Source organism: Callithrix jacchus, chromosome 1 (assembly GCF_049354715.1).
Source record: "Callithrix jacchus isolate 240 chromosome 1, calJac240_pri, whole genome shotgun sequence".
Lineage (NCBI taxonomy): Eukaryota > Metazoa > Chordata > Mammalia > Primates > Cebidae > Callithrix > Callithrix jacchus.
Genome location: NC_133502.1, coordinates 99,368,796 through 99,396,385, shown reverse-complemented (window position 1 = coordinate 99,396,385; position 27,590 = coordinate 99,368,796). Strand labels below are relative to the sequence as shown.

Below are 27,590 nucleotides of genomic sequence, written 5' to 3'. Positions count from 1 at the left end.
TGGGTGGAAGAGGATCCAGCCTGCCAGGGTGAGGCTCCTCTGCATCCAAGAGGGGCCAGGGCAGGAGGACGACAGATGACAGGGCTTTGGGCGGCTCCCTCCAGCCCCTGAGACGCGGGCGCGAGACCCCGCGCGCGCCCCGCTTCCGGGAAGAGAAAATGGGGAGAGAAAGGGGTGGGGCAGGAGAGACAGGCGGGGAGGACGGGAAAGGGAGGCGGAAAGCATTGAAAAGGTGCGCGGGGAAACGTAGAGGGTGCAAAGGGCCACAGCCCTCACTGGCCCGGCCAGCACGGGAGCGGCTCCGCCTCTAGGGCACCGGGAAGGCGACGGGAAAGAGCCGGCCTCCGGACATGGCGGCGCCGGGCGCGCTGCTGGTGATGGGAGTGAGCGGCTCGGGGAAGTAGGTCCAGGAGACGGCGGGGGGTGCCCGGGATAGGTGTTGCGGGCGCGGCGGAGGCCTGGCGCGCCGCGGTCCCTGCGGTGGACTGGGGTCCTGGGGGATCCCCCGACCCTTACCTTTGCAGATGAAAAAACTGAGGCCTGCGGCTGCCGCGTGTTCCCCCCGCCCTCCACACTGCTCGCGGGGCGCCCAGCCTGGGACAGCATCCGAGCCTTGGGTTCCGGTTCTAAGACGGGGAGGCTGCCGCGACCGCAGGCTCAGGGGGGAAGCCGCTCGTAAAGAAGCGGCTGCGGGGCCGCGCAGGTGGAGGCCTAGCGGGCGGCGCGGGGCTCCGTTTCCGGGCGCCTTGTCTGGGCCAGGCGGGAGGGCGCACAGCCTCTAGCGAGAGGACGAAAACCGTGGCCCAGGTTTTCACAGACCTCTGGCCAACTGGACATACAACGGCCTCCGCCTTTGAGGCCCTGGACTCCTCCGATTCGATTTTGGAAAGTGAATCGTTTTCCCCTTCCTTTGATCAGAGTTTGTCAGCTTAACCTGGAAGGAGACTGCGTTAATATGGAGGGTGGCTCCTGAGAGTTTGGAAAGGAAGGAGAGAATTGTGGAAACCACACAGGTACTCTCCAGCCCAATGTGGCTAACTTGGAGACTGGGGAGTTAACATTTGTTTTCCTGCTTAAACCGAAGTCCAACTGTGCCCTTTATTAGAAAAGATAGCTACGGCAGCATTCGACCACAGGCAGCAAAGGACATAATTTGATCAACTAAAACATCATAACCTTTGAGCACCTATAGGGACCCTTCGAGAATTTTAAATCAGGAACGCCCATATAGTGGCCCGTGTAGTCAGGTGTATATTAAACACTTACTCCAGGTAGATGGGTTTTGCTTTCCAAAATTATTTTAGGGTTCTTGGCCACAAAGATAAGAAATATTGAACTGAAATTGAAATAAAACATGGAGCCCCCAAATCGCTAGCTGCTGTATGATTTGGATCAATTGGAGAATGTAAAATCATTGCCATGGTGTGATGTAACAGGAATGAAGAGCCCTAGGGCCTGGTTCTGTTGCTGTCTGGCTGTGTGAGCTTGAGCAATTCATGTACCCCTCTGAGTCTTGGATCAGATAAGGGGGGGTCTAATCCTTATGGTGTATAGCTTGGGATACTCATGTACTTAGTAATTATTGAACTCAATCCTTACTCTGTGTCATTGTCATATAGTGAACAGGACAGATAAAATCCCTGCCCTCAAAGGATTTACATTCTCATATGTGAGACAGAGTAAATGAATAAATATATATGTAGTATATGAGTTGGTGACAGGTGCTCTGGAGTAAGTGGAACAAAGAGTGCCAGGTAGAGTGGTCAGGGAAGACTCCTTGGTATATGAACAAAGACCTGCAAGACTTAAGGAATCAGCCGTGTGGATAGCTAAGAAAATGGCAGATACAAAGGTCCTGAGGCTTGGCTTTTTTTTTTTTTTTTTTTTTTGAGATGGAGTTCACTTTCGTTGCCCAGGCTGGAGTGCAGTGATATGATCTGGGCTCACTGCAACCTCCGCCTCCCTGGTTGAAGCGATTCTCCTGCCTCAGCCTCCTGAATAGCTGGGATTACAGGTGCCCACCACCACACCTAGCTAATTTTTTGTGTTTTTAGTAGAGATGGTGTTTCACCATGTTGGCCAGGCTGGTCTCGAACTCCTGACCTCAGGTCACCCACCTGTCTTGGCCTCCCAAAGTGCTGGAATTACTGGAGTGAGCCACCTCGCCTAGCCAAGGCTTGGTTTCTTTAAGGAACAGCAAGGAAGCCACTGTGGCTGAGAGGAAGCATGATGGGAGATGAAGTCAAAAACAATGCAGGTGAAGAGATGTGGTCATATGCTGGAGATATTTTGAAGATAGAGTCAGAAAGATGTGTTTGTGGACTAGATGTGGGGTGTGAGAAGGCAAGAGGGAGTCAAGAATGATTCAGGATTTTAGGCCTGGGTAATTGGAAGGAGGGAGTTGCCACAAACTGAGATGGGGTAGAGCAGATTTGAAAGATAACATCAGAAGTCCAGTGTGGGATATGGTGAATTGGATGAGCTGATCAGTCATCAAGTGGGTGGTGGTTGGATGTCCAAGTCTGAACAGAGGAAAGGGACTTTAGATCTAACTGTGGGAATCATTGGTGTGTGGGTGTACTTAAAGACCTAAAGGTGTTGGGATCACCAAAGGAGTGCGTGTAGATAAAGAAGCTGGCCAAGGGCTGAACCCTGGAGCCCTCTGGTGGCTTAGGGTCAGGAAGATGTGTCCAGTTATTGACTCTGAGTGACAAAAAGACTGAGACTTGATTATATTCATCATTGGATATAGCAACATCAAATTCTTTGGTGACTTTGTGAGCCCCTACTGGAGCCCTACAGGATTTTTTAATTATACTCCATAACGTTTAGAAAAATATTTGTCACAGCCTGATGGGTGAAGAGAACAGTAGTCTGAAAACAGAAAGACTCCATTTAGAACACTATTAAAACACAGTGACCTCAAGTACTAAGTTTGTTACTGTCTTCCCCTCCTGAATGTAAAGGATCATCTTTTTGGTTTACTGATACATGTGTTTAAAACAGTTCCTGGCCCTTCACAGGTACTCACTAAATATTTGTTGACTTAATGAATGGATGTATGGAAGATGGCAGGCATTTGAGTGGGTGGTGGTGTTGGTTTTCTTTATATTTTCACAATGCTAGTGAAGCCACCCTTAAGATCTCCTTCCAGGTTTCCTGATCTTCGCTGATGAAACAAGCTCAGCCCTTTTGAATATCTTTCTCATTGATTCTGCATCCCTTCATTCTCCCCCATTGGCCTGTGTTGTCTCTTTAAGTCCCTTGCTCCTGATTTGGACCAACCCACTGGGAGACATATGGACACCAAATCTTGATTTGTAAACCTGGGTCTGACCAGTATTTTTGGACTCAGCACTGTGCCTTATTTCTGCCAGGGTTTGATGCATATTGAGTCCAGATGTTCTCTGGTTTAGACAGACAGTGGTTTTTCTTTTCCCATCTTCTTCCTGACAGTCCACACCCACGTCAATTTAGCTCTACTTTCAAATGAGTGCTAGCTGGCATGTTCATTCATGGCTAATCTAACTTGGTCTCTTTTTTTTTTTTTTTTTTAGACAGACTCTCACTCTGTTGCCCAGGCCCAGGCTGGAGTACAGTGGTGCAATCTTGGCTCACTGCAACCTCTGCCTCCTGGGTTCAAGCGATTCTCATGCCTCAGCCTCAGGAGTAGCTGGAATTACAGGCGTGCACCACCACGTGCAGCTAAGTTTTGCATTTTTTAATAGAGGCAGGATTTTGCCATGTTGGCCGGGCTGGTCTCAAACTCCTTGCCTCAAGTGATCCGCCTGCCCCAGTCTCCCAAAGTGCTGGGATTACAGGCGTGAGCCACTGCGCCTAACCTAACTTGGTCTTAAGTGTGATTTCTGCTATGCACAGCTCTGGCTTCACCAGCCTTGGAGTTTCACCAGATGGTTTATTCATCTGTAGGCTACATGTCTCCCTGCACAGCCTTCAATAGAGTGAACATATGGGAAAGGTTTCAGTGCTCTCTCAATCCTTTGGTTACATCAAGGAGCAGATCTCAGTTTGATACAAGTGTGTCTAACACCCTCACTGATAGCTTTTTAATGAAAGAAAGAGAACCTTTGTTAGGCAATAGTATCCAGCTGGAATTTAATCACGTTCTGTTTTCATTATATACAGGTTTTCAGGTACCTTCTATTCAAGGCAAGTGATGATAGCTTCTTGTGTAAGGGAATGAAAATTTCCTTCTTTAACACATTTAATTTTTTTAAATGAAGCAATTAAATAAAAACATCAAAATGTTAAGGTGATGTGCAAAATTTAAGAGGGCACGATAAAATAGTATGGGGATAGATACAAATTATGAAGATGGTGCTTAAGTAATTGGCATTTGGGCAACACTTTAAAAACTGAAAGCAAGAAAGCACTTTATGGATCATTGTCTGCTGGCCTCTACCCCTATCCTGTGGTACTAGACTGTGTAACTCAGAATGGCTGAGACCGTATCTTAGTGAGCTCACCATTACATCCTGGGAACTGGTAGGTGCTCAATAAAGATCAGCTGAATGAAATGTAGGTGGATGGATAAATCATGTGGCTCAGATCCCTTATTTTGCAGGTGAGAAAACCGAGGTTTAAAGGAACAGGTGACTTGACTGAGAGCACTCAGTCATTTAGTGGCAGAAGGCAACTGTGGCCCCATCTCCAGTACTGAGACCGGAGCCCCTTTCACTAGCAGGTGCTGCATGGTGGAGGATAAATAGATAGTTACCAAATGCTCTGCACAAAGAACATTTAACTCCTAGTCTTAACAAATGCCAGTGATTCTTGAAACATTGACCTATACCCCTTATTTAGGAGCATGTCTCTTTTAAACCCCAAAAATGTTTTTATGCTTTTATGAGTTTCCTGAACTTTACATGGGTACTGCTAGAGATTAAATCCTCCATCAGACCCCTCCATCCAATGTTCTCAACAGAATTGTAACACTTTATGAATTCAGCATCCCCCACACATACAAAAAAATCTACACACAGGAACCAAAAACTGATTATTGAAGAAAAAACTTTAGGGGTTTAATGAGATCTTATATATTGCCTTTCGAGAAAGAAACAGTGTTACCTAATTATTTCTTCATTGACATTACTGGGGATCAGCTGAGGCCAATCTCTAGCTTCCAGGGTCAAGGGCAGCACTGCTTTAGGATTACACGGTGATTGGTATTTAAATTCTCGCGATAGGCGCCATCTCTTTCCCAGACATCCTTACACAGCAGGAAGCTCCATACATTGGGCAGGGGAGTAATGGGAACATCTGTGTCCTCTCCACAGATCCACCGTGGGCGCTGTGCTGGCATCTGAGGTTAGTAACCGGTCCTAATGCCTTCCAAGTGTGTGTCCCATTGTGTTCTGGTCTCCTTGCATCTCTGCCTTTCTTCTGGCCTATCGTGGTTTATACAGACACTTCCACTATGGCTTTGAACCCCATTGGAGCAATTTCGTTTTTGGTGATTACAAACAGTGATGAATTGAAGGAGGCTGCTGCAGCCCATTCACAGGGGTTGTGAAATGGCATGACAAGGTGCTTCCCTCCTGGGGGTTGTCGCTAGGGCTGTTGGGAACTAGGCGGGTACTATTGTTTCTACACCTGCCTATTAGTAACCCCATGATGACTGTTACATTGGCCCGTCTGCCTGTCACATACACCCTTTCACTTTGTTCTTAAAGCTGGGGTGGAAATTCTATGATGCTGATGACTATCACTCAGAGGAAAATCGAAGGAAGATGGGAAAAGGGATACCGCTCAATGACCAGGTAACAATTGCTGTCTGTATCCAACGTGCATATTCCACCTGGGTGACTTGATACAGTAGAGTTCCTGAGTCCTAAGGTTACCACAGAGGGGCTTTAAATAGCCAGGTACCCAGAAGATTTTCTACATATGTTAGCTCCAGTCCTGATCAACTGTCTGAACTCGGCCCCAGGAACAATGCCACCCTCTGCCCCAGCCTGAACAGGCTCTGCCAAAACACCTTGTTGTGGGATTTTGATCTCTGAAAGGGCAGAGGCTCCCTGTACCTCATACATGGGGAAGTCCTCCTCCTCTCTTCCCAGGTGCTGTCAGATCTGGCTCTATTTCTTCTGCCTATGACCCTGTAGTGGCTGCCCACTAACATCAGGATCAAGACCAAACATCTGCACTGCTAAGCATGTATGGTGTGGCCTCCGCATGGCTCCAGGCCCTTTAGGAGCTATGCACCACCCGCCATGTCCACGGGAACAACCTGGCCTCTTCCAGTCCCTCCCAGTGCAACACTTCTCCCACAGGGCCTTTGTATCCCTGTTCCCTTCTTCCCTGACCTAGCCCTTCTCATCCTTTGATGTCAGCACCCATGAGGCTTCCTCAGGGAAGTGAAACCTCTATGATGGACTCTCACGGTGCCATTTCACTGTTGCGCTTGTCCCTGTGGCAGCTCAGCAACTGACAGTCTGAGAATTTGATTCATGCTTGTCTCTGCAACTAGACTTTACCCCTAAAAGGGCAGGGACTGTGGCTGTTTGTGTTAACCATTGTACCCGCCCCCACCCCACCCCCACCCCCGGGCCTGACACACAGTAAACAACAGAAAATAGTTGTGGCATGTTTTCGAGTGAATGAATGGATGAATAGCACTCTCCTGTGTGCAGGCCGTGAGGCCATCCCCTAGAGTGTCTCACACCAGAATTACAAACCATCCTCGCTGGTATAACTGGCCGTAACTCAGGAGATATGAGGGCAGGTCAAAGGCTGGGACACGCACTAATTGGGTCCAAAGGGCAGGAATGAATGGAACTGGCCACAGGCCAACACTGTTGTTTTCACTTTCAGTGGGGCTGGGCTCACCCCCAGGTGTCCCTTCCCTAGGTCACTATCTTTTCTTTGTTGTGCCTTGAGCCATTAAACCATTATTAGGTCTATTCTAGAGCCCCCAAAGAGTGCACTTCTCTTTGTTATGGGGGTGCAGCTTGAGTTTGCAGTGGTTCAGGCCTTGAATCATCACAGGTTTGCAACATTTGATTTTAGAAGATAGGGCAAAAGATCTATAAAAGAGATAGAGAGTAATAATTTAAACATAATGTTGATATTAAACTAGAGATAATAAACATAGGCAACCTGGTTCCACCACCAGGCTTGTATGACCTGACAAAGGGGTTAGTCTCTTCCTATGAAGTAGGAATGGTAACGGGATCTATTTGACTGACTTCTTGTGAGTATTAAATGAGATAATACAAAACGTGCACAGAAAAGAACCTATAGCATTCAGTAAGTATCACGTTTTAAAATTATTGCTAACACACACACAACATAAATCATAGATACACAGCAATGATATAAACCATTTCTAAGGGAGTGTATAAAATGTGACTGTGCCAGTGTTATTTTAGGTTTCTCTTTGGTGACTGCAAATAAAAGGCAAGTTAAATAACAAAGCAACCAAAATTGATAGATTTTAAAACGCAATTTCTATAGTCTCTCCTTCACAAGCGATGCTTAAGTGGACTGTATGAACTGGGGGACAGAATTCAGAAGAGAAATTTATGCACAGGAGTAAAGATTACTGGAAGAAACACAAGTTACTTACTGCATTAAAAAAAACCTCCAGGCTAGCCAGACCTTAGAGAGAACCAAAACAGAGAGAGAGAGAGAGAGGTAGAAAGACAGATGGTTTACATTCTTAAGAGATACAACGACAGATGATTTTCTTTCTTGACAAGAATCCAACGAGTCTAAGACTGAAGATATGGGTCACAGCTGGGCTGGCACCAACACAGCTCCTAGTTGCCCTGGTAACCGGTCCCCACCCTCCTCATACTGCCCACATGCTACTGAGGTAAGGAAAACCCCCCATGGATGGATCAAAGCATGTCCGTGTCCAAGGCAGAGGCGTTCACCCTTGAAGAAGTGTAGGGAGGATGTGGGAAGCGATTTGTGTTCAGAGGGCTCAGGGCTGCAGTCTGAGTAGAACCTGTTAAGGGCTCCTTAAGGCTATTTAAGTGTAAATTAATTAGACCAGGCTCAGTGGCTCAAACCTATAATCCCAGTGCTTCAGGAGGCAGAGGCTGGAGGCCCTGAGCTTGAGACCAGCCTGAGCAACAGAGCAAGTCCCTGTGTCTACAAAAATTAAAAAAAAAAAAAAAGGCCGGGCACCGTGGCTCACGCCTGTAATTTCAACACTTTGGTAGACTGAGGTGGGTGGATCATGAGGTCAGGAGATCAAGACCATCCTGGCCAACATGGTGAAACCCCGTCTCTACTAAAAATACAAACATTAGCTGGGCATCGGGGCATAAGCCTGTAATCCCAGCTACTCAGAAGGCTGAGGCAGGAGAATCACTTGAACCAAGGGAGTCGGAGATTGCAGTGAGCCGAGGTCACTTCACTGCACTCCAGCCTGGCAACAGAAAGAGACTCTGTCTAAAAATAAAAATAAAAATAAAATCGGCAGTGCATGCCTGTAGTCCCAGCAACTCAGGAGGCTGAGGTGGGAGGATGGCTTAAGCCCAGGACTTCCAGGCTGCAGTGACCTATGATTATACCACTGCACTCTAGCCTGGGGAACGGAGTGAGACACTCTCTGAAAAGTATATGCAAATTAATTAAAATAGATAAAATGTAAAATCCAGTTCCTAGGTTGTACCAGCCACATTTCGAAAGCTCAGTATCGTGAGTGGCTAGTGACTGCTTTATTGGATAGCACAGCTCTAGAACAACATTGCGTACATCACCGTGTTGGACGGTGCCAGCCTAGAAACATTCTATGCAAGCTGCGATAAATTGTTAGTGTCATGATGATATCAGTAATAAAGAATTTCAAAGCTACCAGTCAGTGAGTCTCCCCTAGGGACCAGGCCCACAGTTTCCTATCTGAGCCTGCAATGGCACCTGAGTAGATTTCAACTTCAAAGTCTATTTTTAAAAGGGCTTTTTTGGGGAAAAAAATTTGATTGTAATTGTAATATTTGCCTCGTATACAAAATTTGGAAAGCGCTAAAAAGAAATTTCACAAAATATAACATCTTTCATGTCATCTGCCAAATATATCTATGAATTGAATTTTGGCCATCTTCTTCCTTCTTTCTTCTCCTCCTTCTTCCTGCTTCTTTTCCTCTTCTTCCCTTCTTTCTTCTTCCTTTTTTCTTCCTCTTCTTCTTTCTTTTTTCTTCTTCCAGGGGTCAGTATATAACAGTCTATATACTTAACTTTTGCATCAGGTAAAACACACCTATCTCCCCTTCATTCTCATCTCTCTCCTCCCATAATTCTACCATTATCTGTTTTCCTTTTACCCATCATCCCCTTCCAAAAGACATTTGATTTCTTGAGATGTTTCCATAGGCCAAGAAAGCTTTCTCTAGCCTCATGACATTCTGATTTAACTCTTGGTAGAGCATTCATTGTGCTCACCTCTGAGCACTGGGCTGGGAGTCGGGAGTGCTTTGCCTTCCCCATCCTTGCATGTAGACACTCTCTAGAGCAGGGATGTCCAGTTGGCGGGCCACATTGGAAGAATTGTTTTGGGCCACACATACCACACATAAAATACACTAACACTAACAATAGCTAATGAGTTTAAAAAAACATCACACACACACAAAAATCTCATAATGTTTTAAGAAAGTTTACGAGTTTACATTGGGCCACATTTAAAACTGCAATAGGGCCTGTGGGCTACAAGCTTGATCTAGAGTGAAAACCTTGAACATCAGAACCATAGGCAGAGATGCTAATTTGGATTCTCTCTTCTCTTTTCCCTTAGACTTTTGTGTGTGTTTGATTTTCATAATTAGAGCAAATTCCACAGTAACTTGAGGGCACCGAACTCAATGAATTTGCTCTAATATCTCCTTCTTCCAATGTCTTCACTGTAAAGAGATCTCAATTGCCTCTTTCTTCATTATAAACATAAGATTTGGAGCTCATGTGTCTAGGTCCTTCCTAGTAACCTTACAATAAGGTCCACACTCCTTAGCAGGCCAGTCAAGGCCTTGAACATCTAGTCCTGACAGTGTCTCCTGTCCACCCTCACATACCAGCTCCTACAACTCACACTCAACAGCACTAAGCATCTGCTTTTCCATGTACTTGAGCCTTGGTGCACAATCTTTGATGCTCCCAGTATTCGATTATTCCTTCCCTCTGCTTGGCAGGCCCTCTTCAGTTGAAATCCTCTTTATCCTTCCAGATTTACTCTTTCCAAGGCCTGATCAAGATTGGCCTCTCCTCCTGCTGTGTTATCATAGCCTTTCTTAGTTTATCTCATACAGCCGTCATCACTGGCCTACACCCCATGGGTGACTTCATAGATTGTTGACTCATTTGCCTCCTCCGTTAGAAGACAGAACCCACACTGTTCATATTCATCCCCAGTGCTCACTCAATATGGTGCTTTGCGTGTATTAACATTTAGTGTTGTGAAATTAAGACCCAGTGCCTCCCAAATTCATGAATTTAAACTGAAAAATTCAGAGTTGGAAATAAGTACTGTTTATTTCAACTGTTAAATCAACCAAAAAATAGTTTATTCCTTTTCTTATTTAAATCCCAAAGCAGCTCAATGAATTATATATAATCCCCACTTTACAATTGAACAGAGGCACAGATAAATTAAGTAACTTGAGCAAAGCCACACAGCAAAGGGAGTCTAACTTGAAAGATTATACTTTTCCTACTGTTTTAAAGGCCCTGTTCATCTATCCATTAAACAAATTATTCTCAAGAAGTTAATCAAGGTTGGTTAAATGGAGAGAAAAGGGTCAGAGAGCGGGTGAGAGTGACAGCAGGAATGAGAGGGGCGGTTCCCCACAGGCACATCCATGGTAGGGGTTAAGCCTTAAGCATGTTTGAGGCACTGACTTAAAGGGTGGTCATGATGGCCTGGCATGGTGGCCTGGCTTGAAGCAGGTCAGGTACTAGAACTTGGATTTCCACGCTGGCACTGCTTTGGAAAAACCCTTCTTGTGGACTCATGGGAGCCTCCAAGGGAAGTTTGTAATCATTTATTTATGACTTACTATATGGAAATTTCAGGAATAATGTTCAAAGTGCTGCTCTTTTATTTCCAACCCTCTCTGTTGTTTTGATGACTGATGGACATAGTCCTTACCAATGCATGGTCATTAGTCTGGTCTGCCGTAAATTCTGATAGGGCAGATGTCTAAAAGCACCTATTTTTGTTTCAATTGTTTTATGGTTCTGTTTATTAATTATGGCTTTCATACTTGAGATTCTGAAAAATATTATAAAATTTTTTATAGATAAAGCACTAGATGAAGCAATGTGCTTTATTATTGACGAAAGCATCCATTAAGGCACTATTAAAACAATGAAAAAGCATGTATTCAAAAAGCATGCATTTGAGTAAAGCTCTCTTTCTTTGCACACAAGATAGAAAGCTTGGCCGGGTATGATGGTTCACGCCTGTAATCCCAGCACTTTGGGAGGCCGTGGCTGTTGGATCACCTGCAGTCAGGAGTTCAAGACCAACCTGGCTAACATGGTGAGACCCCGTTTCTACTAAAAATGCAAAAAAATTAGCCAGGCATGGTGGCGCACACCTATAATCCCAGCTACTCGGGAGGCTGAGGCAGGAGAATTACTTGAACCCAGGAGGCGGAGGTTGCAGTGAGCCGGGATCATGCCATTGCACTCTAGCTTGGGCAACAGGAGTGAAACTCTGTCTCAAAAAAAAAAAAAAAGGATAGAAAACTTATTATCCAAATATGTTTTCTGTGATTTTTGTTTGTTTTATTCTTATGAAATATTTTAGGCACATAAATAGTCAACATTCAGCTTAACTAAAAGTATATCTGTTTCCTAAGCCATAAAACAATACAGAGATTGATCTCCATTTCCACAGCACAAGCAAATAGAAATATCTGTATAGATGGAATGGCGGAAATATATAATCTGAGCAAAAAAGCAAAACACAAGTTTGCCCCTCTGCTAATAAGAAAGAAGTTCTGATATTTAAACAAATTGTCCTCTCTCTTTGGTTCACCCCAAACTCATTATGAACATTTACTCATGCCAAAATATAATTAATTTTTCTGTGTATTCCATCTCTGAGTCAGTCCTAATTCATGGTTCGAATTGCCCCTTAACTCTAAGTAGATATGTGATCATGTGAATTAGCATTCGGCCCGCAAAACTTTCGAAACACTTCCTCTTCTAAAGCATTCTTCTTGCCGAATGGAAATTGGCAGTCCACAGCACTAGTCTTAAATAAAGTTGTAAAGTTCCACCCAGAGACTTCTACAATGGCAGTGACAAAGGGAGCACTGTGGAAAAGGCTGGTTGACTACCCAGCTGGGACTTCAGGACTGGCTCTCTGTCTTGCAGGCCCAGCCCCCTTGATACTGTCAACACATTGAACATGGATTCATCTCTCATGTGAGACCCCTACTTATCAGGTTTACAAGTTTCTGCATAAACCAAAATGCCAGCTGATTAATGTACCAAAGGAAATACAACTGTCATGTGGCATGCAACAATCACATTAATACACACATTTTCAGAAACCAACATACAATCGGAGGTTTCTTAGTGAGCATAGGAGAGCTAGGACCAAAGTATCTGGTGGTACGAGACCATGCATTACTAGGAAGAGGCTTGCTAATGAGAATAAGATGTTCAAAGGCCAATGGCCAATGCTCCGTGTCCACTGGACAGTGCTTCACATTTCAATCTACAGTGCCCTGCTCTGGCCTTCCTGCCCACCCAGACTGCCTGGAGCAGACATGTTTCCTCTAGGTATGTGAAAATACTAAGTTGGATCACAGTGATGTCTTGCTAGCCTGGGAGTCATTCTAACTCTTTTCACATGACCTTATACATCTCTGCCCCTTCCTTTAAGCTGTTGATCTTTAACCCTTAGAGAACAATCTTATTTCCTTCTTTTCCAAGTCCTTAGGAAAGCACCTTGCTGTGGCCCTCATTTTCTCTAAGAAGATAAATCCTTTGACTCATAGCTTTATAAAGTTGACATAATTTCTATGATTTGAAGGCAGTTGCCTCCATTTTCATGTAAAACCTATTCTGGGGTTAGAAATCAGCCCCCTAAATGCTTATTCTACCATTTTACCAAGTATGTGGCCACTGCTTCCCTTCCTGCAGGCCAGTAGGTGCCACATCTTTATAAGATTGAATCCCAGGTTGGGAAGTAGGACCTCCTACTAATTTGGAAGGCTTCAAGGCCCAGCGCCTTCTTTCATTGCAACTGTCAGTTAGAGGAGCTGTTTTAGAAAATATATCCAAGAGATTAAAAAAAAAAACTGATAGATAACAGTATTATCTTTTTCATCTTCATTAGGCCATGAATGTGGTAGAAAAGCTTGGCTAATTACAAAGGGAATACAAGAAAGAAAGGAATTTAGAAAGATGAGTTCAAATGGTACCTTAGGAATTAAACTTAGAGTGATCATGTCTAGGGTATTGGACCAAAAGCACCTGGAGCAGTGGCTGGGTCTCCCTACACACACAATAAGTACTTATAAATGGATAAATGAAAGCAGAAATCTAAATTTTTGCTTGAATGGGCAGCTTCTCCCCAGGGGCAATTTTCCATCAAAAATGCTGCAGAGCTCAGTCAATCCAGCTAATTATCCCTGCAACCTATAATCCTTGACAGCCTTCTTCCCCATTCCCCGCCATAAGCCCAGAAAACACTGATTTGCAATGGTGGTTTCAAGTTGCATAAATGTAGCCTGTCCAACTTTTTTTCTCTTCACAGAGTGTCCAGAACATCTAGTTTTTTAGTAGGATGTCCTAGAAAACCTTGCCAATAATAAGCATTAAATATATACACTCTTCTCCAAGAGTACATAAAGTTTCCTCATATATTCCAACATTAATAACTTTATTTTGTGCTTTATTAAGTAAAAAACAAAGACATTTTCTGACGTACACAAAGACAAAAGGGCAATCTGTCAACTTTTCAGTCTAATGGAGGAATTTCAAAAACCTTTCTTGAAAATTTATACATCAAGCAGACAAAAGAAATTATGAGTGAGGATATAGGTTTGAATAAATGCATCAAGTCTCACATAATCATTAATGAAAAGTAAATAATACTTACTATTTTCAAGTATATGTGGGACATTTATAAAAATCGACCATGTGGTCTGCAAATATGGAGCTGGTAAACCTCATCATCTTATATAACTGCATTTACAAAAAACCATACTTGGTCCACTAAATATACCCACTAGACAAGTGCTAACATAAACAGATGTTTCACTTGTTAAGTACATTTCAGCTCTAAGTACATATATGACAATAACTATTGTGATTTAAGTAATGATTTATATTAATTATGAAGCTATTGACATTTAGATTATAATTTGTGTAAATTGTGTGGCTATTACCATTTGATCTGTACCTTTTGTGAATTTTGTAGCTATTACATTTGAACTCTTAAGTGATCTCTGGTTAAATAGTGTGTGCATGGAAGTAAAATCTTAGCGTTCTATGATTAGTAAACTTACAGGACCCTCAGTCCTACATTAGTAGGATTAGTATGTGATACTTTAAAAATACTCATTTATTTGATACAAAAAAAAAAGAAATATTATTTCCAATTCTCCTCTTCCTTCTATGGAGGGTGGACCCTGGTAACTAAAGGGTTTTTGACTTGCTGAGCACAAAGTGCCCATTAGTAGAATAACCTTTCACTTACTGAAAATTAAATTACTCTGAATAAGAAATGGCCTGAGCCCAGGGGAGATACCCAGGAGCTGAAGGTGGTTACCCAGAGCTGGAGAGCTTAAGAGGCTCCTCCTGGAAAAGATCAAGGGAAAATAAAAATGGCCAAAGTCCAAAGCAAAACGAGAACATCTCATGTGCCAAAAATCAAAGTGTGGCAAGGCTGAACTAAACCATAATAACCCACTCCCCTACATTTTTGGACTGTATAAAAGCCAGGAGGGCGGGAGGGGGAGGTTTTGATGACCCTGTAGAGATGGCAGATGAGTTTGTAAGTCTGTATGAAGCCTAGAGTTGGACCTGAGTATCTTACATAAAGTCTTGTTGTTGTTGTTGTTGTTGTTAGCATTGATGTCAAGTGGTAGAACAGAAAGTCCTTATAGAAGGACTGCCTTTGAGACCGACTCAAGATGGCGCGGTGAGAACAACCCAGGATTGAAGCTCTCGGTGAATGCATGGAGGGTGAGTCAGGGCCGCATTTCCACATGGATCTTTGTTGTCCACAGAATGGGGAAATTCCCCGGTATAAAAGTGATGTGGGACGCCAGTGAAGCGGTTTTGGCTGGTGCAGCCGGCGGCCGGTGCGGCCGGCGCTGCAGCGCGGGAGCACTCCACAGCGCTCCGCACAAAGCGCACTGCTCTGGGTGCCCTGTTGAACCTGCAATCTGAGACTTGAGAGGGCAGATTGGCATATCCATCTGACTGAACGGGACTTGGACAGTGAGCCAGGCCAAGAGATTCCAGGGAAACGGCGTTTGGGCCAGGGCAGTGGGATAAACAAAACGGCAATTCCAAACGCTCCGGGTGGAGAGTTTCACTGCAGGCACAGCTGAACCCAGGACAATGCAGCTCAGTGGGGGAGGGGCGTTTGCCATTACCGAGGCAACCTGCTTCTACTGAGGTACACTCCCATTGCTGACGCAGCCTGCCATTGCCGAGGCAACCCGCCACAACAGAGAGACTCTGCCCCAGGGCGTAGCCGGTGTCAGCAGGGCAGAGATCGCAGCAGCAGGGCAGAGCCTGCAGCAACGGGGCGGACCTCACACCAGCAGGGTGGAGCCTCAGCAGGCAAATAGTGACTAGACTGCCTCCTAGCTGGGCAGGACAGCGCAACACACACATAAAGAAAACCCCAACCCCCCGAGACAGAGCATCTGAGAAAAAAGGTTTTTTTTATGAGTTCCACTGCAGCAGAATTAAATGTAGCAGCCTAACAGCCCTGAATGAACAACAGAGCTCACAGATCAGCACTTGAGCCCCTATAAAGTACAGATTGTCTCCTCAAGCATCTCCCTGACCCCTCTATATCCCGAAGACTGACATTTGGCAGGCATCATTCTGGAACAAAGATAGCAGAAAAAGAAACTGGTAGCATTCCTCACTGTTCCCAGTCGCTATAGGTGCACCCCAGACAAGCAGGGCCTGGAGTGGACCTCAGCAGTCGTACGGTGGAGGGGCTAGACTGGTAGAAGGAAAACCAAGTAACAGAAATACTTCATCATCAACAATCTGGGTGTCCACTCAGAGACCCAATCGAAAAGTCAGCAACTACTCAGACGACAGGTGGATAAATCCAGAAAGATGAGAGGAAACCAGTGCAAAAAGGAGGAAAACACCCGAAACCAGAACACCTCGCCTCATACAAATGACCAAAACTCCTCACCAGCAAGGGAACAAAGCTGGATGGAGAATGACTGTGACGAAATGACGGAATTAGACTTCAGAAGGTGGATAATGAGAAACTTTTGTGAGCTAAAAGAACATGTTTTAAATCAATGCAAAGAAACTAAGAACCTTGAAAAAATATTCGAGGAAATGATAATAAGAATGGATAACTTAGAGAGGAATATGAACGAATTGAAGGAGCTGAAAAACACAATACGGGAACTTCGCGAAGCATGCACAAGTTTCAACAGCCGAATTGACCAAGCAGAAGAAAGGATATCAGAAATCGAAGATCAACTCAATGAAATAAAACGATAAACCAAGATTAGAGAAAAAAGCACAAAAAGGAATGAACAAAGTCTCCAAGAAATGAGGGACTATGTGAAGAGACCTAACCTACGTTTGATAGGTGTACCAGAAGGGGATGAAGAGAATGAATCCAGGCTGGAAAATACTCTTCAGGATATTATCCAGGAAGATTTCCCCCACCCAGCAAGGCAGGCCAACACTCAAATGCAGGAAATACAGAGAACACCACAAAGATATTCCGCAAGAAGAGCAACCTCAAGGCACATAATTGTCAGATTCACCAGGGTTGAAATAAAAGAGAAAATACTAAGAGCAGCCAGAGAGAAAGGTTGGGTCACCCACAAAGGGAAGCCCATCAGACTCACAGCAGATCTCTCGGCAGAAACACTACAAGCCAGAAGAGAGTGGGGGCCAATATTCAACATCCTTAAAGAAAAGAACTTTCAATCCAGAATTTCATATCCAGCCAAACTGAGCTTCATAAGTGAAGGAAAAATAAAATCCTTTGCGAACAAGCAAGTACTCAGAGAGTTTGTCACCACCAGGCCTGCTTTACAAGAGCTCCTGAAAGAGGCACTACACATAGAAAGGAACAATCAGTACCAGCCATTCCAAAATCACACTAAATGCTAAAGAGCATCAACATAATGAAGAATCTACATCAACTGATGGGCAAAACAGCAAGCTAGCATCAAAATGGCAGTATCAAATTCACACATAACACTATTAACCCTAAATGTAAATGGACTAAATGCACCAATCAAAAGATACAGACTGGCAAATTGGATAAAAAACCAAAACCCATCAGTGTGCTGTATCCAGGAAACCCATCTCACATGCAAGGATACACAAAGGCTCAAAATAAAGGGATGGAGGAAGATTTATCAAGCAAATGGAGAGCAAAAAAAAGCTGAAGTTGCAATTCTCATCTCTGATAAAACAGACTTTAAAGCAACAAAGATCAAAAGAGACAAAGAAGGCCATTACATAATGGTAAAAGGATCAATACAACAAGAAGAGCTAACAATCCTAAACATATATGGACCCAATACAGGAGCACCCAGATACATAAGACAAGTTCTTAATGACTTACAAAGAGACTTAGACTCCCACACAATAATAGTGGGAAACTTTAACACTCCACTGTCAATAATAGATCAACCAGACAGAAAATCAACAAGGATATCCAGGGCTTGAACTCAGACCTGGAATAAGCAAACCTGATAGACATTTACAGAACTCTCCACTTCAAATCCACAGAATACACATTGTTCTCAGCACCACATCATACCTACTCTAAAATTGACCACATAATTGGAAGTAAAGCACTCCTCAGCAAATGCAAAACAACTGAAATCATAACAAACAGCCTCTCAGACCATAGTGCAATCAAGTTAGAACTCAGAATTCAGAAGCCAACCCAGAACCGCACAGCTTCATGGAAACTGAACAACTGGCTCTTGAATGTTGACTGGATAAACAATGAAATGAAGGCAGAAATAAAGAAGTTCTTCGAAATCAATGAGAACGAAGACACAACATGCCAGAATCTGTGGGACACATTTAAAGCAGTCTCTAGAGGAAAATATATAACAATAAGTGCCCATATGAGGAGAATGGAGAGATCCAAAATTGACACCCTATCGTCAAAATTGAAAGAGCTAGAGGAGCAAGATCAAAAAAACTCAAAACCTAGCAGAAGACAAGAAATAACTAAGATCAGAGCTGAACTGAAGGAGATAGAGACACGAAAAACCCTTCAAAAAATCAATAAATCCAAGAGCTGGTTTTTTGAAAAGATCAACAAAATAGACAAACCACTAGCCAGATTAATAAAAAAGAAAAGAGAGAACAACCAAATAGATGCAATAAAAAATGATAAAGGAGAAATCACCACAGATTCCACAGAAATTCAAACCATCATCAGAGAATATTACAAACAACTCTATGCACATACACTAGTAAACCTGGAGGAAATGGATAAATTCCTGGACTCCAGTGTCCTCCCAAGCCTAAACCAGGAGGAAGCTGAAACTATGAATAGACCAATAACAAGGGCAGAAGTCGAGGCAGCAATTAAGAGCCTACCACACAAAAAAAGCCCAGGTCCAGATGGGTTCACAGCCGAAATCTACCAGACACACAAAGAGGAGCTGGTACCATTCCTTCTGAAACTCTTCCAAATAATCCAAAAAGAGGGAATCCTTCCCAAATCATTTTATGAGACCACATCATCCTGATACCAAAACCTGGCAGAGACCCAACAAGAAAAGAAAACTTCAGGCCAATATCCATGATGAACATAGATGCAAAAATCTTCAATAAAATATTGGCAAGCCAATTGCAACAGCAAATCAAAAAACTTACCCATCATGATCAAGTAAGATTCATCCCGGGGATGCAAGGCTGGTTCAACATACGCAAGTCTCTCAACGAAATTCACCACATAAACAGAACCAAAAACAAAAACCACATGATTATCTCAGTTGACGCAGAGAAGGCATTTGACAAAATTCAACAGCCCTTTATGCTAAAAACCCTCAATAAACTCGGTATCGATGGAACGTATCTCAAAGTAATAAAAGCCATTTATGACAAACCAACAGCCAATATCATACTGAATGGGCAAAAACTGGAAGCATTCCCTTTGAAATCCGGCACTAGACAAGGATGCCCTCTTTCACCACTCCTATGCAATATAGTACTGGAAGTTCTAGCCAGAGCAATCAGGCAAGAAAAAGAAATAAAGGGCATTCAAATAGGAAAGGTGGAAGCCAAATTGTCTCTATTTGCAGACGACTTGATAGTATCCCTAGAAGACCCCATTGCGTCAACCCTAAAACTCCTGAAACTGATAAGCAACTTCAGCAAAGTCTCAGGATATAAAATCAATGTGCAAAAATCACAAGCATTCCTCTACACCAATAACAGACTTAAAGAAAGCCAAATCAGCACGAACTGCCATTCACAATTGCTACAAAAAGAATAAAATACCTAGGAATACAACTCACAAGGAACGTAAGGGACCTCTTCAAGGAAAACTACAAACCACTGCTCAATGGAATAAAAGAGGACACAAACAGATGGAGAAACATTCCATGTTCATGGCTAGGAAGAATTAATATCGTGAAAATGGCTATATTGCCCAAAGTAATTTACAGAATCAATGCTATCCCCATCAAGCTACCATTGACTTTCTTCACAGAACTGGAAAAAACCACCATGAACCTCATATGGAACCAAAACAGAGCCCGCATGGCCAAGTCAATTCTAAGCAAAAAGAACACAGCAGGGGGCATCACACTACCAGATTTCAAACTAAACTACAAGGCTACAGTAATCAAAACAGCATGGTACTGGTACCAAAACAGAGATATAGGCCAATGGAACAGAACAGAGGCATCGGAGGCAACACAACATATCTACAACCATACAATATTTGATTAACCTGACAAAAACAAGCAATGGGGAAAGGATTCCCTGTTTAATAAATGGTGTTGGGAAAACTGGCTAGCCATGTGCAGAAAGCAGAAACTGGACCCCTTCCTGACACCTTACACTAAAATTAACTCCAGATGGATTAAAGACTTAAACATAAGACCTGGCACCATAAAAACCCTAGAAGAAAATCTAGGCAAAACCATTCAGGACATAGGAGTAGGCAAGGACTTCATGACCAAAACACCAAAAAATATTTGGCAACAAAAGCCAAAATAGACAAATGGGATCTAATGAAACTCCACAGCTTCTGCACGGCAAAAGAAACAGTCACTAGAGTGAATCGGCAACCAACAGAATGGGAAAAAATTTTCACAGTATACTCATCTGACAAAGGGCCGATATCCAGAATTTACAAAGAACTCAAACAGATTTACAGGAAAAAAACAAACAAGCCCATTCAAAAATGCACAAAGGATATGAACAGACACTTTACAAAAGAAGACATATATGAGGCCAACAATCATATGAAAAAATGCTCATCATCACTGGTCATTAGAGAGATGCAAATCAAAACCACATTGAGATACCATCTCGCGCCAGTTAGAATGGCGATCATTAAAAAATCTGGAGACAGATTTTTTAACATAACAGATGCTGGAGCAGATGTGGATAAAAAGGAACACTTTTACACTGTTGGTGGGAGTGTAAATTAGTTCAACCATTGTGGAAGACAGTGTGGCGATTCCTCAAAGCCTTAGAAATAGAAATTCCATTTGACCCAGCAATCCCATTACTGGGTATATATCCAAAGGACTATAAATCGTTCTATAAGGACACATGCACACGAATGTTCATTGCAGCACTGTTTACAATAGCAAAGACCTGGAACCAACCCAAATGCCCATAGATGATAGACTGGATTGGAAAAATGTGGCACATATACACCATGGAATATTATGCAGTAATCAGAAATGATGAGTTCGTGTTGTTTGTAGGGACATGGATGAATCTGGAGAACATCATTCTCAGCAAACTGACACAAGAACAGAAAATGAAATACTGCATATTCTCACTCATAGGCGGGTGATGAAAAATGAGAACACATGGACGCAGGGAAGGGAGTACTAAACACTGGGGTCTATTGGGGGGGAAAAGGGGAGGGCCAGCAGGGGGGACGGAGCTGGGGAGGGATAGCCTGGGGAGAAATGCCAAATGTGGGTGAAGGGGAGAAAGGAAGCAAAACACACTGCCATGTGTGTACCTATGCAACTGTCTTGCATGTTCTGCACATGTACCCCAAAACCTAAAATGCAATAAAAAATTAAAAAAAAAAAAAGAAGGAATGCCTTTGAATGAGGACTAAAAATATTACCACCCACTGGACTCAAAGGGAGCAAAATATCTAGCTTCTCTCCTGGGCCACAGGTGGGAAAAAACAATCCTCTTTGAGAAACTTGAGCCCCTACTACACCCAAATTCACATTATATGACAAAGAGGCACCAAGCTTATAAACTGACATAAAACTGTTTTAGGATTGGTGAAACTGCCTGTGAAAGTATTTCCAAAACTTAGGACTCCCACAGAGGAAAAGCTGAAGATGAAACTACAATCAAAAACTATAAATCATGTGGGAAAATGGACCACTATGTGAGAGAATCAGCAAAAACACCAGTTGCTCTCCAATAATTAGACATAATAGAATCAAATGGAACACAAGAAAAGGAAAATTTGAAAAAGAATGAAATGCAGATTTTTAGAAATAAAACATAATCAATAGATGGATTAAATAATAAACTAGATACAGCTGAAGAGGGAACTACTGAATTAGAAGAAAAGCAGATTGGAGGATATTACCCAGGATGAAAAAGAGAGCTAAACAGAAAATATTCAAGAACAATGAAGAGATGTGTTTGATAAAATGTCAAACTTCCCATGTAGCTAAAAGGAACCCACGTAAATAGAATAAGTAAGAGAAAGGCAATATTCAAAGAGGTAATAACAACTTTCCATGGTATGAGTACTCACACTGAATATGCAAAATAAGTCATGAGCAGGACAAGAGTAAAACTGCAAAGTGCCTCAAAGACAAAGAGGCTTTTTCCTACCTAAAGCTACCAAAGATAAGATCTATTTTCTAAAGAACTGCCTAATACACTAAAAGAGATTTCTCAACATAAAGGCCCAAATAAAATGAAATAATTATTCAAACTATTGAGGAAAACTGTCAACCAAGAATTCTTCACCAACTAACAAAATCTTATTCATGAGTAAGCACATTTTCTAACATACAAAAAGACAGAAGGGTGGACTGTCAAATTCTCAGTCTAATGGAGGAATTTTAAATCCTTTCTTGAAAAATTGATACATGAAGTAGACAAAAGAAATTATTAAGAATATAGATGATATGAATAAATGCATCAAGCCTGACATAGCATTAATGAAAAAATGATATTCTTTTCAAGTACATGTGGGGCATTTATAAAAATTGACATGTACTAGACCACAAAGAATATTGCCACAAATTTCAAAGAATCAGTATCATACCAGCCACATGTTTTACTATGATGAACTGTAAATCAATAATAAAAGTTCACACACAAAATGGTTGGGAACTCTAAAAATAAATAAGCAAAATTTTTTTTTAAATTAACATTCATATAAGTCATTTCTAAGTTAAAAATCATAATGGAAATTATAGAATATTAAGTAATGTACAACAAAAGTACTATCAATTAAAATTTGTGGGATGCAGTTACAACATTACTTAGAAGGAAAGTATAGGCTTTAAATACATTTTTGGGAAATAACAAGAATAAAAAGTAATAAGCTAGTTGTTCAGTTCAAGTAGAAAAAAATAAATATAGGAAATAATAGAAATGAATGCTAGTGAAAACAAACTGGGCACATGTTCTCAAGATCTCCTGAGGGCTATGTCATGGAAAAAAATAAACTATGAACAAAAGCCAGTTGTTTGACAAAATAAAAATAGATCTCTGGTGAGACTGATCTAGAAGAAAGAAGCACAATTACCTGACGCCAGTAAATTTGAAGACTTAAACAAAATTGGATCATTTCAATGAAAAATACCAAAACTGTGGGGGAAATGGGGTTGAAAGGCAGTGATCTAGTGGCAGACGCTGCTTAGGGATACCTGCATTTTCCCCAGTGAAAATGTGACCTTGCTGGCGCTGCATTTGGATTTAGAAGCAAAAGGTCCAGAGAGCTGTATAATTTATAGTAAGGGCATGGATTGTTTATGTTCCTCCTTTGAAGTAATGATAAAGGTGATCAAAAGTGACTACCTCATACAGCAAGTGTAACCTACAGGTAAGAACTGTGTTCAGTGTTCTGGAGGCCTAGAAGCTGGGCTGAAATGAGCTGAATCTGCTCCTGCTCTGTGGCCGCCTGGCTTCCACCAATTTCCTGATTCCTTAGCCAAGTAAAAGGATGCAGCAAGAGACAGGAAGGGCAGGCAGGGAGGGTGGCTCAGCTGTCTTAAGTGTGGTCTCTTCCTGCCATCTACCAAATGTTGCAGTGACCAAAATTGAATCAAGAATAGAAAACCTGAATACAATACAATGCTCATTAAAGAAACTGAATCTGTAATCAAAGATCTCCCCTCAAAAAAGGCCCCAGACCCAGGTTTTTTAGATGAGTTTCATCAAACATATTATATACAAGCTGTTTCAAAGAACAGGACAAGAGAGAAAACCATCCTACTCATTTTATAAAGCTAGTAAAACCTTGATACCAACATTTAATATGGACCATATTTTTAAAATATAGGCCCATCTCAAGTATATAAAATCAGAAATTCTAAATAAAATGGCAGTAATCAAATGCCTAAAAACAAGGACTTAAAAACACATCACGTTTCTGGAATCAGCTTCAGAGTAATCTAGGATGGGATTATTTGGGGATGTGGGATGTAGTTGGGGGCATACATACAAGAAGACAAATCATGGGTTGAAAATTACTGAAGCCAACCCGTTGTGGTGGCTCATGCCTATAATCCCAGCACTTTGGGAGGCTGAGGTGGGTGGATCACCTGGGGTCAGGAGTTTAAGACCAGCCTGACCAACATGTAGAAACTCCGTCTCTACCTAAAATACAAAACTAATGAGCCAGGCATGGTGGCACTTGCCTGTAACCTCAGCTACTCAGGAGGCTGAGGCAGGAGAATCACTTGAACCCAGGAGGCGGAGGTTGCAGTGACCTGAGATTGCACCACTGCACTCCAGCCTGGGCAACAAGAGTGAAACTCTGTCTAAAAAAAAAATTGCTGAAGCTGGGTTTTGGCATACAGAGGTTTGCTTTGTACTGTTTTGTCTGCTTTTCAGTGTGTTTAAAATTTTCAATAATAGAAAAATTTTTGGTTCTGTTTTTCAATGCATTATGGCCAATAATCAAGATTTACGCTAGGAGGAGTTCTTTGTGAAACACTGTAGCATGTACTATGTAAATTTCCTGTCTTCTCTTCAGCAAAAATCTAAATTTCTTAAAATACTTTTATCTGAAGGGAGTTTTGTTCTTTGGAGGGTCTGAAGAATACAACCAGGGGACAGCTGTCATAAGGGTTTATGTGAATATCTCTCTTCGTATGAGATCAGAGCTACCTAAAGAATACATGCAGGAAGTCACACTGTGTCTGGATTTTTTGTTTTGGTTTTTTTTTTTCAGGACCGGATTCCATGGCTCTGTAACTTGCATGACATTTTACTAAGGTAAGAGACCACTGGGCCTTGGCATAAGCCAAAGACAGCAAGTAAAGAAAACCCTCAGAAAAGACAGGGAAAAAAATACACTCCTGAAATCACAACTGACTGATAGTAAAGAATTCTAGAAACTGAGTGCACTTCTATCAAGTAACCACAATGATTTCAACCAGCCACAGGCAGCTGGAGTTTAGTCGGGCTCTGGAGACAAATCTTTAGACAGGTCCACAGTTACTAGCTAGCAATCTTGATCAGCCACTTGATTTCCATGAGTCTGTTTCTTCAGTAAAATGGGAATTAACATAGTTCCTATTCAGAGATTATTGTAAGGAGTGAGTTGGTGCTGGGCAACAGAACAGTATCTAATACATAGAAACTGCTCAAAAAATGTCCACTGATGCCACTTCTGTTATTGCCTACCTCAGTCATCAGTTTTTCTTCTCTTTGCTTCAAGCTGTGACAACCAGGAAGGCCTGAGGTCGCTTGTGAGTGAACAGGTAATTAGTCACCAGGATTGGAGTCCATGTTGCCCAGCTCTGCAGCATGTCCCTGAGCAAAAAGGGTGCCCCCCACCCCACCTATCTGTGGACCTGACCGCAGTGGAAATCCTGGTTGGGACATGGAGCAGGATAAGGAAAAGGCAGGGAGTAGCTTATAGATCTTGCTTTCTAAGATGAAGTCATATTTTGTCCATCTAAAACCATCTGGGCCATATGAAGTTAGAATATACTTAAATGGTTAAAAATTCCATTTGCTTTTTTCACACCCTGTTTTGGCTGGCAGCCCTGTCTTTGCATAGGCTGAGTTTTGATTTAGGGGTTTACAGTTTAGGGTTTCAAGGTTTGAAAATGTCTGCCTACCTGGGTCTCTAACATAATAAACTCATGAGAGTCTATTTTTATAGTACTGTCATTTTGTAGTCATAAAAGGGCGCATGGCTTCATTTTTATATTTGCTAGCCATTTATTGGCTGGGAAAAAAAAAAAAAGGAGAGGCCCCTTCCTTCAGAACTTTCATCCTGAAGACAACTTTATGCTGGATCCCCAAGCCAGAATTTATGCACCACCTCCTAACTCTAGAGTCCTGTCCTGGCCCCACGATGACTGCCTCCCACACTCAGCAGCCAATTGGAAGCTGTGGCTCACTCTCCGGTGTGGTCTCTGGCACACTGGTTTCCCCTTATTGGTGCTGTGTCGCACTGCCTCTGTTTCTGGCTTGAGTTTTTTCCTTAGTGCATCCCTAGAAACCTCTCATATGCTGCTCACCTCGCCCACAGAGGGGCTGATGCTCCCTTCTCTCCTGCTTTCTCCAGCTCTGCACCTCTTCCCCAGATAGTGTAGAGTAGGAATGGGGAGAAGCCAGTTGTAGAATGCAGATCCGTGAACATCCTGCAAAGACCTGAGCTTGGCTGTTTGTATGGCACAGGGGCGTACCGGTAGCCCTGTGTCCACACGCTGTGATGTAGCAACGTCTTGCATCCATCGAAGCAGAATCAACACTTACTGAGCAAATCTGTGTATCAGAGATCTTGAACAGTGTTTTCCTTATGACAGTTCTATGGGCAGATACCCTGTGTAGCCCCACTTAAAAGATGATGAGGAACTGGCGCTCAGAGAGGTCGATGCCTTTGCCCAAGATTGTTCACTTTACTAGCAGAAGAGCGTCAACTCAATGTTAGGACTGCCTGATGCTTAACCACCATTGTCTAATGCCTTCCACTGGCAGGAATCTGCACCTAGAATTGACAGAGGTTATTTTAAATGTCTTCATTCTTTTGCCTCCTTTTTTTTTTCTTTTTTAAAACAGAGATGTAGCCTCGGGACAGCATGTGGTTCTAGCCTGTTCAGCCCTGAAGAAAATGTACAGAGACATATTAACACAAGGAAAAGATGGTGCAGCTCCAAAGTGCAAGGAGTCGGGAAGGGAAGCAAAGTGGGCTAAGATACAGCTCCTAGTGGTCCATCTGAGTGGGTCATTTGAGGTCATCTCTGAACGCTTACTCAAAAGAAAGGGGCATTTTATGCCCCCGGAATTATTGCAATCCCAGTTCGAGACTCTAGAGCCCCCGGCAGCTCCAGAAAAGTTTATCCAAATAAGTGTGAACAAAAATGTTTCCAAGATAATTGCTACAATTATGGAAACCCTAAAAATGAAGTGAGAATAATTTTGTATCAGTGGTCCAGATAGAATTAAGTATACATCCTTGTGCCATCCAAAACCTCATTCTAGCCTCCTTGCCCATATTATATTCTAAATTTTTAAGGCAAACAAAACCCAATGTATCAAGACAGATTTGTTTGGGTATAATTTTAGGAATTATCCTGGTTCATCAGGAAGCAGAGGGGGAGTTTTAAAAGTCAAGCTTAAATTGAAGTTTAAGTTCATCTGTAACCCAATTGAATGATCAGAGGAAATTCTGTAATTAACGCTGAAAATCATTACATTGTTTAGAACATTCTTGCTCGTGCCTGTATTTGCACAAATAAATGAAACTTGGCTGCCCTTGGCCTCCCCTGGAAATTGGTGTTGGGAGTATGAATATGTACATAATCCACCCACCATCCAGGACACCACACAACTCCTAATTCTCTCTGTCCTGGAGCAGTGGTTCAGAATAGTGGCTCTTAAGCTAATGTCTCAAAAGATTGTCATGGGAGAACAAGCAAACTTTGCTCAGTTCCTTAAACAGCATAATGCAAATATATTTACCAGCAGCTCAACTGCTTCTAGCCCTCCAGAGGCCAATAAAGCCA

At 42.5% G+C, this 27,590-nt stretch overlaps 2 protein-coding genes across 10 annotated transcripts in view; one reads left to right on the top strand and one right to left on the bottom strand.

Moving 5' to 3' along the window:
• Window positions 1–773, bottom strand: part of FRMD3 (FERM domain containing 3) — a 398,735-nt gene extending 397,962 nt beyond the window's left edge. Inside the window, exon 1 of the mRNA XM_035303819.3 lies at window positions 517–773. Within this exon, the coding sequence (XP_035159710.2) occupies window positions 517–606 (90 nt within the window). The 5' untranslated portion in view covers window positions 607–773. The remainder of the gene's footprint in view (window positions 1–516) is intronic.
• On the top strand, window positions 182–27,339 carry IDNK (IDNK gluconokinase). Of its 9 annotated transcripts, none has more exons than XM_078367775.1 (7): window positions 182–232; window positions 919–1,013; window positions 5,298–5,328; window positions 5,694–5,780; window positions 15,053–15,168; window positions 24,803–24,846; window positions 26,644–27,339. In XM_078367775.1, the coding sequence occupies exons 5-7, from the start codon at window positions 15,058–15,060 to the stop codon at window positions 26,993–26,995; spliced, it is 507 nt and encodes a 168-aa protein (XP_078223901.1). In that variant the 5' UTR covers window positions 182–232; window positions 919–1,013; window positions 5,298–5,328; window positions 5,694–5,780; window positions 15,053–15,057; the 3' UTR covers window positions 26,996–27,339. The 9 variants fall into 9 exon arrangements, with proteins under 9 accessions (XP_078223901.1, XP_078223902.1, XP_054099439.1 ...); XM_078367774.1 differs by lacking the exon at window positions 182–232 and adding an exon at window positions 256–400; XM_078367777.1 differs by lacking the exons at window positions 182–232; window positions 15,053–15,168 and adding exons at window positions 256–400; window positions 6,081–7,837.
• The last annotated feature ends 251 nt before the right edge of the window (window positions 27,340–27,590 follow it).